The following is a 20,048-nucleotide window of genomic DNA, read 5'->3' as shown; positions in this document are numbered from 1 at the left end:
TAGCGGACACAGAGTGAAAAGGGACCCTGTGCAAGAGCAATATACGTGCCCTTTGCAGCCCAAGAGCTCCTAAAAATGCTAAATTGCACCTGCTTTGGAGGTATAAATGGGCCCCCTTACCTCTTGGGCCCCTGTGCGGCTGCACAGGTTGCACCAATGATATGTCCGCCCCTGGCCCCAAGCGCCTTTTTCTTTTGACCTCTGTTTTTTGTTGGAAGGTCAGACCATTAAGACACAAGCTTAGACCCAAACCAAGACACCTGAGAAATACTACTGCCAGCAATGTACAGGGGATGGATACAAATATGTCAGCAAGCTGTTACTATTATTTACACACAGCTACATTTTATCCAACGGTGACGGTATCTGCAGCTACTATGTCACCGTAGGACTGTGTGAATGAATGTCTGGCGGTATTATTTAGGCAATATGTATCGCTGCTACGTGCTCACTGTATGTCGCTACTATGTAGGTTCCCTATGGCTGATTCCTATGGGTATTGTTGTATTGTTGTTTGGTACTATAGCGGAATTATTTAGGGACAGTAAGAACACACTGTATGATAGTATTATATGAACACCATGATACCGTTATTTGATATGGACATACTCTCATTGTTGTTTTTCAGTGGTTTGTTGCACTGTTTGGTATTGGACTCCTTATGGTATTCAGTATATTATATGCAGTAGGTTTATATGGCTGCTGTAATCTGCCGTTGTTTCACTCTATATGTTAGTGTTATACAGTCACTGAAATCATTATTTCACTCTGTATGGTGGTATTATTTATTATCACTTTTACACAGAGACGTTGTTGTATTGCACACATTGTGGTGCGCACCATCATTTACTGGGCATTCATTGTAGTATTACTTGGATAATGTGCTACTTTATGACATTACATGGTAGATTTATGTAAGCATAGTATAACAATTTTTAGACAGCACTGTATGGCGACTTTATAGCGGAACTGAATAGTATTGTAGCTTGGTGGTAATGGCGATGTTTTAGGGTACCATAATAAAGGTACAGTACTACTGCATGAGGCCATATTATATGCGTATTCTTGGATAGTATTATTTTATCGGTATTGTAGCAATATTATTTTTTGCTTCCTGAATAATAAATGGTGTCTTGCACAGATTTTTATCCAGCCGTGCTTATTTGGAAAGAGTTAAGCTGTGCGTGGTGTGAGCTCTTCAGGACAGTGCCTCTTCTCAGCTGTATAGCGGTATTCTAGGTGCTGCTGTTCCTCCAAGTTTGTGCATCATTTATGTATATTTTTGTACCTTATGAATAAATCTATACATTTCTATACATTTTACTGCTTTTTTGAGAAAAACATTGATGTTGTATAATGGAATGAGAAGCCATAGAAGAGTAAAGGCGGGATTCAGTGATCATCGTGGAACACAAAACCTACAGTCTCAGTCTCAGACATTCATTTGCAATGCAGGTGATATTGTTCTCTGTTATCAGCCATTTCAAAGAGACGCTGACTGCTCTCCCCCATAATCTCTGCATTATCTCACTATTTCTATAATTATATTTCTATAATTATATTTCTATAATTATAAATATTAAATATAAATATTATAAATATTATAAATATTAAAAATACTATTATATAATATTATATAATAAATAATACTAATAATTAATAAATAATAAAGAATTATTATATAATAAATAATAATATTATTATATTGTATATTTAAATATTATGATATAAATATTAAATATTTATAAATATTATAAATATTGATATGTATAAATATTAAATATTTATAAATATTATAAATATTAAATAAATATTATAAATATTAAATTATAAATATTTCTATAATTATATTTCTATAAGAGTTTACTTATAGGGCGTTGTAACACAGAAGCTCGCCCCTCTAATTGTCAGCTCCTCTCTCAAGCCGTCATTGCTCCATTCTTTGCTATGGTTTCAGCACGATACAATAAATTCCAGATAAGCCTGTAAATGTGTTTTCTCATTTTTATCACTACAGTAATCCTCCAATTATAGTCCAGTATCTCCATTGGGATACCTTCCAGCCCACTGTGAAGAGGAGCCACGTACGGGATTTACTTCAGTCTGTGGAGGCCAGTGGGAGTTGGATTGCAGACATATTGGATATTATCATTGTTTCCACTAGTGACAGAAATAAGATGTATCCGATGGCTCTCACCATTTTAACACGCGACGTATTGATAGGTCACATATTGTGATGTTTCCACATGGAAATGCAATCTTTACAATATTAAAGGGATGTATATTTAATGTCATTAAAGGGATTTGCAATGACCCCAATCTGCTATGACCACAAATACAGTGGTGTGAAAAAGTGTTTGTCCCTTTCTGGTTTCTTATTCTTTTGCAGGTTTGTCACACTTAAATGTTTCGGGTCACAAAACAAATTTAAATATTTGACAAAGATAACACAAGTAAACACAAAATGCAGTTTTTAAATGAAGGTCTTTATTATCAAGGGAAAAAGAAATCCAAACCTACAGGGCCCTGTGTGAAAAAGTGACTGCCCCCTAAACCTAATAACTGGTTGGGCCTTTAGCAGCAACAACAGCAATCAAGCGTTTGCTATAACTGGCAATGAGTCTTTTATAATCACCACCATATTTTACTGTTGGTATGATGTTCCCTTTCTGAAATGCTGTGTTACTTCTACGCCAGATGTAATGGGACATACACCTTCCAAAAAGTTCACCTTTTGTCTCGTCAGTCCACAGTATTCTAAAGTCTTGGCGATCATCAAGATGTTTTCTTGCAAAACTTAGATGAGCCTTTATGTTCTTTTTGCTCAGCAGTGGTTCTCGTCTTGGATCTCTGCCATGCATGCCATTTGTGCCCAATCTCTTTCTTATGGTGAAGTCATGAACACTGACCTTCACTGAGGCAAGTTAGGCGTGCAGTTCTTTGGATGTTTTTGTGGGGTCTTTTGTGACTTCTTGGATGAGTCGTTGCTGCGCTCTTGGGGTAATTTTGGTCGGCCGGCCACTCCTGGGAAAATTCACCACTGTTCCATGTTTTCACCATTAGTGGATAATGGCTCTCACTGTGGTTTGCTGGAGTCCCAAAGCTTTAGAAATTACTCTATAACTTTTCCCAAACTGATAGATCTCAATTACTTTGTTTCTCATTTGTTCCTGAACTTCTTTGGATCGCAGCATGATGTCTAGCTTTTGGGAATCTTTTGGTCTACTTCACTTCAGTCAGGCAGGTCCTATATAAGTGATTTCTTGGTTGAGAACAGGTGTTGCAGTAATCAGGCCTGTGTGTGGCTAGGGAAATTGAATTCAGCTTCCCAAAGATGTGATAAACCACAGTTAATTTATGTTTTAGCGGGGGCAATCACTTTTTCACACAGGGCCCTGTAGGTTTGGATTTCTTTTTTTCCCTTAATAATGAAGACCTTCATTTAAAAACTGCATTTCGTGTTATCTTTCTCCAATGTTTAAATTTGTTTTGTAATCTGAAACATTTAAGTGTGACAAACATGCAAAAGAATAAGAAGTCAGGAAGGGGGCAAACACTTTTTCACATCACTGTAGCAAAGTTGTGCGGCACTGAGAAAACACAGAGCTGCTTGGTCTATCGCTGTTTTATGTGGCCACATTGGTGGCCACTGAGTGTAATTCAGTCGTGATGAGCGAATCTGTTAAAAATTCTAAATTTAAATTGAATTAAAGGGTTAATTCTGCACCACCAATGGTACTCACCTGGTTTGGTTGTGAACCGCAACCACTGATAAGTTTAAGGCTGCTGCGTACCCACAATTGATATTAACTATAAAATGGAATGGACGGGTTAATTCTACACCTCCAGTAGATCAAAGATGGAAGATAAATGGTATCCAGAAATGCGGTTTATTTGTCAGCGCATTTCGAGGTTCAAAACTTCTTCATCAGGACAAACCACAAAGACGTATTTTGTCCCGATGAAGAAGTTTTGAACTTCGAATGCTAGGTGAGCGCCATTGCCTTAGGTCTCCCCACTTTTACTCGGATAAAACCCTACTGCGCTTATTGTTATTTCAGTTTTCTTCACCTGAAATTCTAAATTTGTGATATTTGAGAATGAAATTTCATACACATTGAATACTAAATATATGTAAAAAAAAAACAAAAAACATACTTACACGGCCCTCACCTCCCCTACCACAAAGTCCTGCCCCAGTCTAATCCCGTTCCTTCACCTGTCCGGTCTGGTTGCGGTCTTCGGCATCTTCCAGTGCCTTTTTCAGTGCCCAGCAATGTCTCCTGCGCAGTCTCATAATGTCAGTGCCGAAGATGGCACCGTAAAGGGCACACCTGTGACAGCACCCAAGAATACAGGTGAGAGCCAGGTGAATATTCATTTTTTTTTTACATTTCTTTTAACTCCTTTCTGTGCGTTCTAGCCGCTATTTTGTTGAATCCGTGCAAATCTCAATGCAAAATAAAATAGATTCTGGCAAATCTGAATATTTTTGTGAAATCTGAGGCAAATTCGAAGTGGATTTGCTCATCTCTACCACCCGGGAGTCTGCCGAAGCCTACAGGAGATAAAGTATCTGCTCAGCTACCTCTCGACTGCCCACCTCATCAGCACATCCTAGTAATAGCTCATCTTCGTCTTTGCTGAGACATCGCCTTTAATGAAACATCCCTTATTTGTGTGCCTGCTATTTATTTTGATGTCAAGGTTATCTCTCTCTGTTATCAGGCAGATTTGGAATACGGACTTTGATCATTAAGGCTCTGTCTTCAGCTCTGGGATTCTGTACTCTGTTTGATGTTGTGGCTTGATAGATGTATCACAATGTTGCAGTTGCCCAGAACTGACCCATCCATTGTTAGCAGCGAGAAGGCGCCTTGGATGGAGGAAACGATACATTGATAAATATGGTGCACATTATAGGACGTATTTTCTACCATGTTTCTGTTGCGACAAGATTGATACATGAGATAATGTGAATATGTTGCCTTGGGACTTGCACTTATGTCCCCAGGTCCAAAAGCCTTGGTGTCTTATGTTGTAAGTACTAATGGACCTGTCACTAAAGCAGACATCTCAACACAAGAAAATGTAAAATACTAAAGCAATTTAAAGGCACTTTAGGTGCCACCAGGTTTTGGCACCTAATCTGTAGAAGCAGAGACCCTGATTCCAGTTGATGTGTCATTTAAGGGGCGGCTTGCTATAGTTTTGATAAAAGAACTTTTATTATCAGGAGATTATCGCTAGAGGACTAGTAAATCTGCCGCCATGTAGTCCTGCACCCCACCACTGATAGGCATTTTTCTGCCTATGCACAGTGTACACATAAAGCGGCCAATCAGCGAAGTGGGAGGGGTTATACATAGCTCAGCATTTAGAGAACTGCTAGATCTGCTGCAGAGAAAACAGAGATTTTATCAAAACTGCAGCAAGAAGCCCAGTAAGTGACACATCACTGGAATCAGGGTCTCTGCCCCTACATCGTGTTGCTCTCAGAAGGGGGAGCAGAAACTTGGAGATAGATACCCTTTATTAATGCTGCTCCTGAAGGCCAAATTAGGGGGGCAAAAGAAAGTGTATGCTAAAGGCAAATCGTTCTCTCCTTTTCCAGTTGATTAGGTAAATGGGATCAACCATCCAGTTCTAAAAGTAACGTGGAGCCTGACATGTGATCCCTCTCAGCCAATCAGCCCAGGGGGAATCCCAGGTTTGCTGTTAAAGACTTGTCCTCACAGATCCACTAAGGGGCTGTTAAATAAATCCACTTGAATTGTTGCCGCCATAACAGATCGTCTCTTCTACTAATCATCAACAACAAAGAATCTGATCTGTTACAGCTTTGTTATGCCTGGTGCAGGGCCTGAGGTCCGACACCATCCTCTCCCTGTGACTCCTGCTCGTCGCCCACAGTGATCCTGCATATATATGAGGTGGAGGCTTGCAAACACCGTGTGTGGGCTAAAGAAGCAACCCCAGGCTTCCTGTATGACTGTGCATGAGAATAAGGGCTCATAGGCTTTCTCTATGAGCGGGCAAGAAAGCAGGACTCCTAGGCTTTATGATCGGGCAGGGAGGCAGGACTCCTAGGCTTTATGAGCGGGCAGGGAGGCAGGACTCCTAGGCATTATGCGTGGGAAGGGAGGCAGTACTCCTAGGCTTTATGAGCGGGCAGGGAGGAAGGACTCCTAGACTTTATGAGTGGGCAGGGAGGAAGGACTCCTTGGCTTTATGAGCAGCCAGGGAGGCAGGACTCCTAGGTGTTATGAGTGGGCAGGGAGGCAGGACTCCTAGGCTTTATGAGCGGGCAGAGAGGCAGGACTCCTAGGCGTTATGAGCGGGCAGGGAGGAAGGACTCCTAGGCTTTATGAGTGGGCAGGGAGGCAGGACTCCTAGGCTTTATGAGCGGGCAGAGAGGCAGGACTCCTAGGCGTTATGAGTGGGCAGGGAGGCAGGACTCCTAGGCTTTATGAGCAGCCAGGGAGGCAGGACTCCTAGGCTTTATGAGTGGGCAGGGAGGCAGTACTCCTAGGCTTTATGAGCGGGCAGGGAGGAAGGACTCCTAGGCTTTATGAGCGGGCAGAGAGGCAGGACTCCTAGGCTTTATGAGCGGGCAGAGAGGCAGGACTCCTAGGCTTTATGAGTGGGCAGGGAGGCAGGACTCCTAGGCTTTATGAGCGGGCAGAGAGGCAGGACTCCTAGGCGTTATGAGTGGGCAGGGAGGCGGGACTCCTAGGTTTTATGAGTGGGCAGGGAGGCAGTACTCCTAGGCTTTATAAACGGGCAGGGAGGAAGGACTCCTTGGCTTTATGAGCAGCCAGGGATGCAGGACTCCTAAGCTTTATGAGCGGGCAGGGAGGAAGGACTCCTAGGCTTTATGAGTGGGCAGGGAGACAGGACTCCTAGGCTTTATGAGCGGGCAGGGAGGAAGGACTCCTTGGCTTTATGAGTGGGCAGGGAGACAGGACTCCTAGGCTTTATGAGTGGGCAGGGAGACAGGACTCCTAGGCTTTATGAGCGGGCAGGGAGGAAGGACTCCTAGGCTTTATGAGTGGGCAGGGAGACAGGACTCCTAGGCTTTATGAGTGGGCAGGGAGACAGGACTCCTAGGCTTTATGAGCGGGCAGGGAGGAAGGACTCCTTGGCTTTATGAGCAGCCAGGGAGGCAGGACTCCTAGGCTTTATGAGCGGGCAGGGAGGAAGGACTCCTTGGCTTTATGAGCGGGCAGGGAGGAAGGACTCCTAGCCTTTATGAGTGGGCAGGGAGGCAGGACTCCTAGGCTTTATGAGTGGGCACTGAGGCAGGACTCCTAGGCTTTATGAGCGGGCAGGGAGGAAGGACTCCTAGCCTTTATGAGTGGGCAGGGAGGCAGGACTCCTAGGCTTTATGGGCGGGCAGGGAGGCAGGACTCCTAGGCTTTATGAGCAGCCAGGGAGGCAGGACTCCTAGGTTTTATGAGCAGCCAGGGAGGCAGGACTCCTAGGCGTTATGCATGGGAAGGGAGGCAGTACTCCTAGGCTTTATGAGCAGCCAGGGAGGCAGGACTCCTAGGCGTTATGAGTGGGAAGGTAGGCAGTACTCCTAGGCTTTATGATCGGGCACAGAGGCAGGACTTATAGGCTTTATTAGCGGGCAGAGAGGCAGGACTCCTAGGCTCTATGAGCGAACAAGGAGGCAGGACTCCTAGGTTTTATGAGCAGCCAGGGAGGCAGGACTTCTAGGCATTATGCGTGGGAAGGGAGGCAGTACTCCTAGGCTTTATGAGTGGGCAGGGAGGCAGGACTCCTTGGCTTTATGAGCAGCCAGGGAGGCAGGACTCCTAGGCGTTATGAGTGGGAAGGGAGGCAGGATTCCTAGGCTTTATGAGCGGGCAGGGAGGCAGGACTCCTAGGCTTTATGAGTGGGCAGGGAGGCAGGACTCCTAGGCTTTATGAGCAGGCAGGGAGGCAAGACTTCTAGGCTTTATGAGCAGCCAGGGAGGCAGGACTCCTAGGCGTTATGAGTGGGAAGGGAGGCAGTACTCCTAGGCTTTATGAGCGGGCAGGGAGGCAGGACTCCTAGGCTTTATAAGTGGGAAGGGAGGCAGTACTCCTAGGCTTTATGAGTGGGCAGGGAGGCAGGACTCCTAGGCTTTATGAGCGGGCAGGGAGGCAGTACTCATAGGCTTTATGATCGCGCAGGGAGGCAGGACTCCTAGGCTTTATGAGTGGGAAGGGAGGCAGTACTCCTAGGCTTTATGAGTGGGCAGGGAGGCAGGACTCCTAGGCTTTATAAGTGGGAAGGGAGGCAGTACTCCTAGGCTTTATGAGTGGGCAGGGAGGCAGGACTCCTAGGCTTTATGAGCGGGCAGGGAGGCAGTACTCCTAGGCTTTATGAGTGGGCAGGGAGGCAGGACTCCTAGGCTTTATGAGCGGGCAGGGAGGCAGGACTCCTAGGCTTTATGAGTGGGCAGGGAGGCAGGACTCCTAGGCTTTATGAGTGGGCAGGGAGGCAGGACTCCTAGGTTTTTTGAGCGGGCAGGGACGAAGGACTCCTAGGCTTTATGAGTGGGAAGGGAGGCAGCACTCCTAGGCTTTATGAGCGGGCAGGGAGGCAGGACTCCTAGGCTTTATGAGTGGGCAGGGAGGCAGGACTCCTAGGCTTTATGAGTGGGAAGGGAGGCAGTACTCCTAGGCTTTATGAGTGGGCAGGGAGGCAGGACTCCTAGGCTTTATGAGCGGGCAGGGAGGCAGTACTCATAGGCTTTATGATCGCGCAGGGAGGCAGGACTCCTAGGCTTTATGAGTGGGAAGGGAGGCAGTACTCCTAGGCTTTATGAGTGGGCAGGGAGGCAGGACTCCTAGGCTTTATAAGTGGGAAGGGAGGCAGTACTCCTAGGCTTTATGAGTGGGCAGGGAGGCAGGACTCCTAGGCTTTATGAGCGGGCAGGGAGGCAGTACTCCTAGGCTTTATGAGTGGGCAGGGAGGCAGGACTCCTAGGCTTTATGAGCGGGCAGGGAGGCAGGACTCCTAGGCTTTATGAGTGGGCAGGGAGGCAGGACTCCTAGGCTTTATGAGTGGGCAGGGAGGCAGGACTCCTAGGTTTTTTGAGCGGGCAGGGACGAAGGACTCCTAGGCTTTATGAGTGGGAAGGGAGGCAGCACTCCTAGGCTTTATGAGCGGGCAGGGAGGCAGGACTCCTAGGCTTTATGAGTGGGCAGGGAGGCAGGACTCCTAGGCTTTATGAGTGGGAAGGGAGGCAGTACTCCTAGGCTTTATGGGTGGGCAGGGAGGCAGGACTCCTAGGCTTTATGAGTGGGCAGGGAGGCAGGACTCCTAGGCTTTATGAGTGGGTAGGGAGGCAGGACTCCTAGGCTTTATGAGTGGGCAGAGAGGCAGGACTCCTAGGCTTTATGAGTGGGCAGGGAGGCACGACTCCTAGGCTTTATGAGTGGGCAGGGAGGCAGGACTCCTAGGTTTTATGAGCGGGCAGGGAGGCAGGACTCCTAGGCTTTATGAGTGGGAAGGGAGGCAGTACTCCTAGGCTTTATGATCGGGCAGGGAGGCAGGACTCCTAGGCTCTATGAGCGAACAATGAGGCAGGACTGCTAGGCTTTATGAGCGGGCAGGGAGGCAGGACTCCTAGGCTTTATGAGTGGGCAGGGAGGCAGGACTACTAGGCTTTATGAGTGGGCAGGGAGGCAGGACTCCTAGGCTTTATGAGTGGGCAGGGAGGCAGGACTTCTCGGCTTTATGAGTGGGAAGGGAGGCAGGACTCCTAGGCTTTATGAGCGGGCAGGGAGGCAGGACTCCTAGGCTTTATGAGTGGGCAGGGAGGCAGGACTCCTAGGCTTTATGAGTGGGAAGAGAGGCAGTACTCCTAGGCTTTATGAGCGGGCAGGGAGGCAGGACTCCTAGGCTTTATGATCGGGCAGGGAGGCAGGACTCCTAGGATCTATGAGCGAACAAGGAGGCAGGACTCCTATGCTTTATGATCGGGTAGGGAGGGAGTACTCATAGGCTTTATGATCGGGCAGGGAGGCAGGACTACTAGGCTCTATGAGCGAACAAGGAGGCAGGACTACTAGGCTTTATGAGCAGGCAGGGAGGCAGGACTCCTAGGCTTTATGAGCAGGCAGGGAGGCAGGACTCCTAGGCTTTATGAGCAGGCAGGGAGGCAGGACTCCTAGGCTTTATGAGCAGGCAGGGAGGCAGGACTCCTAGGCTTTATGAGCAGGCAGGGAGGCAGGACTCCTAGGCTTTATGAGTGGGCAGGGAGGCAGGACTCCTAGCCCTTATGAGTGGGCAGGGAGGCAGGACTCACAGCCTTTCCGTATCAGTGGCTGTAGAAAGCAGGGTTTACAGGGTTTCTTTTTGAGTGGGTGAGATAGGCAGGACTTAATGAGTCCTTACAGCAGTTAAACAGCTTTTAATATGTAAATTCTGAATCATGTCGCGGACAACTACACATTCCTGATAAAGCCCTCCGATATCAGATCAGAAAGATCCAGTTAAAACTTCACAATTTGATATTTTGCATTTAAGTTGATATAAAATGTAATGAAAACTCACCCAGCATTTCATGTAAATTTAAACTTTTGGTCAAAATATTTTGTAGTATTACATTTTATAAGGATGTGATTGTTTTTCTGTACAAGTGAATGTAATGTGTCAGATGTATCAGTCACTGCATGTGGGTATAATGTATAGATTTATACTTGTGTGTTACGTTCTGTTCATCTTCTCTGTGTTACTGTATAGAACAGTCTATGTCTATCTGTGCTCTCTCTCTCTATAGCTTTCCAATGTTTGTCTCTGTCTTTATCTTACCCCCTCCCTTCCTATTACGCTCCTTTATGGCCCTTAAAAGTTTTGTGCCACATTTGGTAGTTATCCCCTATTCATAACATCTTCATAATATCCTGATCGCTGAAGGGCCAACCACTGGGACCCCCACTAATCCCAAGGAAGTTGAGGTTGGACATGCTCTATGGGACTGCTAGATATCTTAAGAGCCTCCTTCTTGGGATCCCATTAGTTGGACCCTCAACAATTAGAAAGCTATCCGACATCTAAAGGAAAGAGGATAACTTCCAAACTTGGCACAAACCATCTAAGGTCTTTCTCTCCCTCCTCTTATGTCTTTTATTTCCACTCTTCGTAACAATCCAAAACAACGAACTTTAAATAATCTTCTACAGCGCCTTGAAAAAGTCTTCACACCCTGTGAACTTTTCCACATTTTTTTCACGTTACACCCTCAAACGTAAAAGTATTTTATTGGGATTTTATGTGATACCAACACAAAGTAGAAAGTATTTGTAAAATATTAAGGAAATGATACAGGGTTTTCTAAATATTTATAGAAACCTGAATATTGTTCCTTGCATTTGTATTCATCCCTCCTGAGTCAGTACTTTGTAGGACCACCTTTCGCTACAATTTCTGCTGTAGTCTTTTGGGGTCTGTCTCTATCAGCTTTGCACATCTAGAGGTGACATTTTGCCCGTCTTCTTTGCACAATCGCTCTCGCTCAGTGAGATTGTATGGAGATGTCTGTGATCAGCAATTTTCACATCTTGCCACAGATTCTCATTGGTTTTAGGTCTGGACTGTGACTGGGTCTTTCACACACACAAAAATATGCTCTGATCTAAACCCTCCATTGTAGCTCTGGCAGGATGTTTAGGGTAGTTGTCCTGCTGGAAGGTCAACTTATGCCCCCGTCTCAAGTCTTTTGCAGCCACTAACAGGTTTTCCTCCAGGATTGTCCTGTATTTAGCTCAATTCATCTCCCCATCAACTCTGACCAGCTTCCTTGCCTTTGCTGAAGAAAGGCCTCCCCACAGCCCGATGCAGCCACCACCATGTGTGACGGTGGGGATGGTGTTCTCAGGGCGATGTGCAGTTTTAGTTTTCCACCACACATAGAATTTTGCATTTAGCTCAAAAAGTTCTACTTTGGTCTCATCTGAGTAGATCACCTTCCTCCACATTCTCACTGTGTCCCCTACATGGCTTTTTGCAAACTGCAAACGGGATTTCTTATGGCTTGCTTTCAAAAATGTCTTTCTTTTTGCTGTTCTTTTGTAAAGGCCAGATTTGTGGAGTATACGACTAATAGTTGTCCTGAGGACGGATTCTCCCGCCTGAGTGGTAGATATTTGCTGCTCCTCCGGTGACCATCGGCCTCTTGGCAGCTTCTATAATTAGTGCTCTCCTTGCTTGGGATGTCAGTTTAGGTGGACGACCATGTCTTGGGAGGTTTGCCATTGTGCCATACTCCTTCCATTTTTGGATGATGGATTGAACAGTGCTCCGTTAGATGTTCAGAGATTGGGCTATTATTTTAATAACCTAAGGATGTGATCAATACCATGGATGGCAGGAAGAACAAACAAATCAATCTTGGAACAAATCAAGCCAGACATGTCATTGGAAGCAAAGATCACAAAGCTACCACTTGCCTACATTGGACATATCATACAAAGAGAGCAATCACTGGAGAAGGACATCATGGTCGGAATAATAAAAGGAACTAGGCTTAGAGGAAGACCAGCAAACCGATGGCTTGATACAATTAAAATAATGACGGAAAAGGTGGACCCTGGTGGACGTATCTAGGCTTGCACAAGATCGATTATCCTATAGAGCTTTCAACCATGAAGCCGCCATGACTCGAGATCGAGCCAAAGGCCATTAAATAAATAAACCCTGCTTTACTCTTCTCCACAACTTTATCCCTGACCTGTCTGGTGTGCTCCTTCATTTTCATGATGCTGTTTGATCCCTAATGTTCTCAAATCTCTGAGGCCTTCACAGAACAGCTGTAGTTATACTGAGAAGAAATTACACCCAGGTGAACTCAAGCTACTAATTATGTAACTTCCTTTACACTTCATAAATACTCGCTACTTAGTGTTGGTTTCACATAAAATCCCAATAAAATGCATTTAAGCTTGTGGGTGTAACGTGAAAAAATGTGGAAAAGTTAATGAAGAATGAATACTTTTTCAAGGCACTGTATATACCCAACTTTCTTTCTATCCCCAAATTTCTTTTTCTTTCTATCTCTTTATCTCTACCTTTCTATCTCTTATATTTATCTCTCTCATATCTATCTAAATTCCAGACGAGAGGCAGCACTCCAGTTCTTGTGCAAAAAAAACGGACTTTATTTGCTCATGTAAGCAGCAACTTTTCAGCCCAAAATAGTTGGGCCTTTTATCTATCTATTATCTATCTATATATCTATCTACTTCATATCTATCTCTCCTTTCTCTCACCCCGCTCTCTCACTCTTCCTCTTTCTCGTTCTTCCTCTCTTGTCCATCGTCTTCTCGGTCTTTCTCACATTTGCTTTGTCTGGTTCTTTGTTGCCTCTCATGTGACTGTTCTCCCTCTCTCTCAGACACGAACAGACTTTTCCTGGGACGGAATTAATGTGAGTCCAGCATTAACCCTGCCTATCTCTTCTCTCTGTAGCTCTGCACTCACTGTCTCACATATCTCTGCACTCACTGTCTCAAATATCTCTGCACTCACTGTCTCACGTTGCTTTACTTTCCACAAGCATCTTTACATTAGAAGGAACCTATAATTTGTTTCACACTGCCCAAAACGTGGGTAGCATGAATCTGATACTGGCTGCACGATTGCAAAAATATACTTTAAAGACCCCGTGGCTGGGGACCATAGGCAGAGAGTAGACAAGTCCAGCGCTGCCCCCAGTTGGCTTTTCCCAGTGCTGCTCCGGGTGACTGACAGGTCACTCACTATGGTAAAGACCTGTCAATCACTGTAGCAGCATTGTGAAGAAGCACCCCCGGGAGAGGTGCCAGACTGTTCCTGGCTCCAGTCATGGTCTCCAGCTGGATCTTTAACCTCTTCAACACCAAGCGATTTTCACTTTTTTGTTTTATTCTTCTCTTCTTCCAAGAGCCATAACTTTTTTATTTTTCCTTCAATAGGAGGGCTTTTTTTTTTTTGCAGGACAAATTGTACTATTCAATGACACCATTGATTTTATCACGTAGCGTACTGGAAAACGAGAAAAAAAAATTCAAAGTGCAGTGAAATTGCAAAAAAAAGTACAATTCCACAATTGTTTTTTGAATTTTTTATTTACCATGTTCATTATATGGTAAAACTGACCTGGCAATATGATTCTCCAGGTCAGTACAAGTACGCGGACACCAAACATGTAGAGATTCTTTTTAGATTTAAGTGGTGAAAAAATTTCGGAAATTTGTATGAAAAAAAGTTTTTGTGTTTGTCACCATTTTTCGAGACTCGTAGAGTCTCCATTTTTGGGGTCTGGGGCTGTTGTGTGAGGGCTTATTTTTTGTGCCCTGAGCTGTCGTTTTTATTGGATACAATGTTTTGATCACCTTTTATTGCATTTTATTGCAATGTTGCAGCGACCAAAAAACGTAGTTTTGGGAATTGATTTTTTTTTTCATTACGCCGTTTACCAATTGGATTAATTTATTTTATATTTTGATAGACCGGACGTTTCTGAATGGAGCGATATCAAATATGCATATTTTTTAAAATTGTTTTATTTTTAATGGGGAAACGGGGTGATTTGAACTTTTTTGTTTTTTTATTTTTTAAAACTTTTTTTTAAAACTTTTTTTTTTTTACTTTTTACTTTATTTAATAATAGGCTTGAAGCTGATCATCTGATCACCTGTGCTATAGCCCTGCTATGTATAACAAAAATCACAATCTCCTATGAATGTCGGCCACAGACCGGCGTTCACAGGAAGCTTGTGATGACAAGCACGGGGACTCTTAGCTGTCATGAGAACCCATTGGCGCCCCACGATCACATGACAGGGGCACAGATGGGTGGGATTTGTGACATGCCTCAAAGGCAGATGATAACGTAAATATACGTCATTGGTCGTGAAAGGGTTAAACTATGTATTCTCTGCATTGCCGAGCGTTTCACAGGGCTATATAGCTGGTTGCAATCATGCAGCCAGGATCTGATTCAGGCTACCCATGGTTTGGGCTACATGACTCAGATGACAGGTTCCCTTTAACACTCCCATCTCCAAAGTATGTAAGGAGATTGCTTAGTCAGACATATTAGTAGTAAAATCTTTACCTACTTTTTTACGAACGTCTGATAATCCAAAACGTCTGACTATCAGACCCAACAGGCCCCATTAATGCCAGATTAAAGGAATGTTACCATATTGATGCCACTGCAGGGACAGTATTTCGGCCACAGCTATAATATACCTGTCCATGAGTTGTGTCTGGCATCATATTTCCCGACCAGTGACGTGAATAGAGGCTGACCTACAACCTATGGACAGCGGTGGTCCTGTTTTTGGAAGTCATATTTGCCTAATGTTATACAATCCAATGAAGTCCACACTTGCACTTTTTCTACATCCATTTTTGGTGGATTTTCCATATCTCTAAAGGCAGCAAAAATGTTAAAAGCTTGCTGATGGTTTCCCGAGTAGTCACAGGAATAAAAAACATAAATAACATTTTTTTTTATTTATAATGATGACTTGATAGGTAAGAACACTTCTGAACTTCTTTCTCTTCTAATCACTATGTCTAAAATATACAAATCAATTTTTTTTTTTAGTTAAAGGGGTTCTCCGAGACTTTGATAATGATGTTTTATCCTCAGTATTAAATATTAAATTGGTGGGGATGCAACTTACTGAGCCCCAACCAATCAGCTGTCCTGTGCCTGTAATTAATCCAAATCACTTTCGTGAAGCTGCAGTACCAAGTATAGCCACTACAAAATGTTTGGTGCTGCACCTGATATTGCAGCTCAGTCCCATTCACTTCAATAACACAGAAGTGCAGAGAACTGCAGTACCAAAAATAACCACTACAAAACTCATGGCGCTGTGATTGGTAAATTATATATATAGAACACCAAAGCCACTTCAATCAGCGGATTGTGGTTGTGTCAGAAGGTGGAATACCTAAAGGTAATCCAATTTTTCCCCCACTTTTGTGAACTGTTCTATTGCCCTTTTAAGGACCATCAATATCTAAGTCGCGAAAAACCCCTTTAAGCTGGACATGTGCAGTGTTTCTTAAGATTCAAGGCAGATTTAACATGGCATAAATGTCTGATTTGCTGGTATTTCCAGTGATCACCAGAATGGGGGTGCTAGTCCTCCTTCCAGGTAAAAAGTTGACATCTCTCCTTCCAGTGATCTCTATAGGAGATAATGAAGCAGCCAAGTCCAAGTTGGAAACCCACCCAACTGAGATACCAAAAAATGTCTCCAAAAGTAACACCTTCTTGGTGAATTTTAAGAGAATCCGCACCATGTCCGGCCACCATTAGCGTACCTCTCACCGTCCCCCCACTGGCTCACACTCTCTTTTTTGCACATTTTATCACTTTCTCTCTTTCACTGTCACAGCGAGATTACATCGTCACTCAACGACCTCTGTATCCACCTCTCTTGGCTCCGAGCAGAACCTGTCTCATGTCTGTCCGTCTCTCGATCCTGTCCTGTCTCTCTATCTTTATAGTCTTCTAGTCTATCTCGTTCCTTGAAGGATTATTTCCTCTCTCTCTCTTATGATCTGTCTGTTAGCTATCAATGGAAGACACAACCTCGATCCTTCCTCGGTTGAAGAGACATTCCAATGCGTATGGAATTGGTGCTCTCGCCAAATCCTCTGTCAAAGGTACTGGACATTCAGTGATGATCTCCACCCGGACCCGGACCTGGGCCGACCGTCTGTCTCCACCATGAAGTCACAATAATAACCCTCTTCTCTTTCATTGCAGGTATCTCTCGAACGATGAAGGATCATGTGACCAAACCTACAGCAATTGGTTCAGGACGTGTTGCTCATATGTTAGAATGGCAAACTTGGGGTCAGCCACCGCCTCCGACCACTAAATGCACTCAGTTGGACAGCGACGCTTACTCTGACTTGAGTGATGGAGAGAAGGAGGCGAGGTTCCTGGCCGGTGCGTATGGTATCCATTATACTAATGTAATGCCAAAAACAAAACTCTAACATGGAAGCTTTCTTCTGGAAACAGCGCCAATCCTGTGTACTGGTTGTTTCTGGTACTGCAATACCACACACAACCTGTGTACAGTTTCTGGTAGAAATCAGCTGTTTTTCTAGTTCTGGATATCCTCTTGATGTCCTGAATTAACTACTGATTGGAGCTTAGAATAGTATTATGTGGTTTTCTGCTGTGATAGTGCCCAGTTCTTTTGCTCCCATGTGAGATGGTCGCCGCCTAAGGTGCTTGGTAGCTGCATACTCTCTGATCCCCAGTGAGAACACATGTACTCTTGACGGAGCTGAGTATGAATCAATATGGGGAACGTAGAGAGGTTCTGGAAATCCAGTGTGATCTAGTGTTAGTCCAGGTATTGTTTATGCATCCCGGCACGTACGTACAGACACGCCATACTCCGCTTTCTGTGGTAGTACTGTAGACAGTGAATGAAGCTGAGGTTGAGTTTCCATACCACCGCTCCATTCAAAACCATCCTCAGGATCACTGGGGATCCCAGTGGTCAGATCAGTAAGTTCTAACCATTTCTACGGATAAGGAATAACTTTCATTCTTGGAATACCCCTTTAAATATGATACCGACCTAATGCGAAAAGTTGTGACATATTTGGGTTCAACATTGAGTACAATAGGGTAAGTTTATGAAAAAAAAGGTCTAAAAGTAAAATTAGCATTTTTGTCCATAGCAACTAATTAGAAAATGAAATGAAAGCTGCACGGTGATTGCTTTGCTAGGGGTAACAAAGATAATAGTACTTTTAGGCAGTTTTCATAAAACTGCCCCAATGTGTACTGAGCGCTGAGAGACTGCGAGGTCTGAGGTCGGTGCTGACTCCACTCTCGTTATGGGAGATAGATGGTCGATGCTGAGTGCTCCGCACTGACGACAACAGGTCAGCGCTCGGTGAGGAGATACGAGAAAAGTAGATGATGCACGTCGTAATCATTGCCATTTCTCGTTCAGTCCCGTTGCCCCTGGTGATTAATATCTACCCCTCTCCCCCAGTGTATAATATCCGGCCTTATTGTCCCCCCCCCCCCCCCCCCGTGTATAACATCCAACCCCTCAACCCCGGTACATAACATCCGGCCTTTTTGCCCCCCCCCGCCCCCCCCGGTGTATAACATCCAACACCTCAACCCTAGTGCATAACGTCTGGCCCCAGTGTATAACATTGGGCCCCTTGTCCCCCAGTATAAAACATTGGGCCCCATTGCACCCCAGCGTATAACATCCAGCCCCTCACCCCTAGTGTATTACATCCGGCCCCATTGCACCCCAGTGTATAACATCCAGCCCCTCACCCCTAGTGTATTACATCCGGCCCCATTGCACCCCAGTGTATAACATCCAGCCCCTCACCCCTAGTGTATTACATCCGGCCCCATTGCACCCCAGTGTATAACATCCAGCCCCTCACCCCTAGTGTATTACATCCGGCCCCATTGCACCCCAGCGTATAACATCCAGCCCCTCACCCCTAGTGTATTACATCCGGCCCCATTGCACCCCAGTGTATAACATCCAGCCCCTCACCCCTAGTGTATTACATCCGGCCCCATTGCACCCCAGTGTATAACATCCAGCCCCTCACCCCTAGTGTATTACATCCGGCCCCATTGCACCCCAGCGTATAACATCCAGCCCCTCACCCCTAGTGTATTACATCCGGCCCCATTGCACCCCAGTGTATAACATCCAGCCCCTCACCCCTAGTGTATTACATCCGGCCCCATTGCACCCCAGCGTATAACATCCAGCCCCTCACCCCTAGTGTATTACATCCGGCCCCATTGCACCCCAGTGTATAACATCCAGCCCCTCACCCCTAGTGTATTACATCCAGCCCCATTGCACCCCAGCGTATAACATCCAGCCCCTCACCCCTAGTGTATTACATCCGGCCCCATTGTCCCTGGTGGACTCCTAGTAATTCTGTAACGCACCGGTGCGCAGGAACCCTCCAGTAAATCATGGCATGAGTTGGTGGTGGCCGGCGCCTGGTGCTTCAGTGACACAGTGAAAGAGAGGCACACGGCTGCGATTGTGCAGGGTTTAAATGCCACTGTTTGACTGTCCCCTCTGAGTGTGATGGCGATGGTGTTCCCCATGATGTAAGTTCAGAGGGAGGACAGGGAGAGAGAGTCAGGAGCCTTTGGCAACAGTAAAACTGATGGTAACTTTTACTTCAATACAGCCCAGAGGTTATAGAAGTTGTCCGACCACGAAATCCATTTTTTTTAAGCTAATCTGTGTTGTATTGTACTATACAACACCCCTACAAGTTTTGTTTTTTGTCTTTCGTTCCTCCTGAATTTCACTTCATTCCCTGCACCCACTTTGTTTGTCTGCGGCTCTACCAAACTTGACAGCTCCCTCTCTGTGCTGTATTATCTAACCTCACAGCCAGAGCTGGCACTGGCGGGCCTCAGTGTCCAGCCCCGCCCTCTGCATCCAGCCCCGCCCTCTGCATCCAGCCCCGCCCTCTGCATCTGGCCCCGCCCTCTGCATCCGGCCCCGCCCTCTGCGTCCGGCCCCGCACTTTGCCCGCCCACTGCAAACTCACTCCAGTATTGGAAATAACAGAGCAGTGTCCTCCTCTGTGGAAAGCAGCGCAATCACTGTACTCCACACCACATCCACAGCAGTGACAGATCTTCACATGTCTCCACATCACCTCTGACATAGGAGTACTATGAAATCTATAGTGATGTGTGTGTGCAAGAGTGTATGTGTGTATATCTACACATATACCACATAATACACCTCAGCTGCTGCAGAACCTCAGTCTATGGTGATTTATCTACACATATACCACATAATACACCTCAGCTGCTGCAGAACCTCAGTCTATGGTGATTTATCTACACATATACCACATAATACACCTCAGCTGCTGCAGAACCTCAGTCTATGGTGATTTATCTACACATATACCAAATAATACACCTCAGCTGCTGCAGAACCTCAGTCTATGGTGATTTATCTACACATATACCACATAATACACCTCAGCTGCTGCAGAACCT

The 20,048-nt window shown here is 45.2% G+C and overlaps 1 protein-coding gene across 5 annotated transcripts in view; it reads left to right on the top strand.

Moving 5' to 3' along the window:
• The window catches only part of FAM131B (family with sequence similarity 131 member B), a 281,063-nt gene that overhangs the window by 219,528 nt on the left and 41,487 nt on the right, over nt 1-20,048 (top strand). For 2 of the 5 annotated variants that reach the window (XM_073684775.1, XM_073684776.1), the window contains 3 exons: nt 13,392-13,424; nt 16,573-16,666; nt 16,770-16,955. In XM_073684775.1, the coding sequence (XP_073540876.1) occupies nt 13,392-13,424; nt 16,573-16,666; nt 16,770-16,955 (313 nt within the window). Of the gene's footprint in view, nt 1-13,112; nt 13,167-13,391; nt 13,425-16,572; nt 16,667-16,769; nt 16,956-20,048 lie in introns of all 5 variants that reach the window. The other 3 variants (XM_073684777.1, XM_073684778.1, XM_073684774.1) reach the window with 2 other exon arrangements.

The sequence above is a fragment of the Phyllobates terribilis genome, unplaced genomic scaffold (assembly GCF_046119375.1).
Source record: "Phyllobates terribilis strain yellow unplaced genomic scaffold, ASM4611937v1 Scaffold_5__5_contigs__length_657084704, whole genome shotgun sequence".
Lineage (NCBI taxonomy): Eukaryota > Metazoa > Chordata > Amphibia > Anura > Dendrobatidae > Phyllobates > Phyllobates terribilis.
The sequence above is the reverse complement of the archived record's forward strand: the minus strand, read 5'-3'. Positions and strand labels throughout refer to the sequence as shown.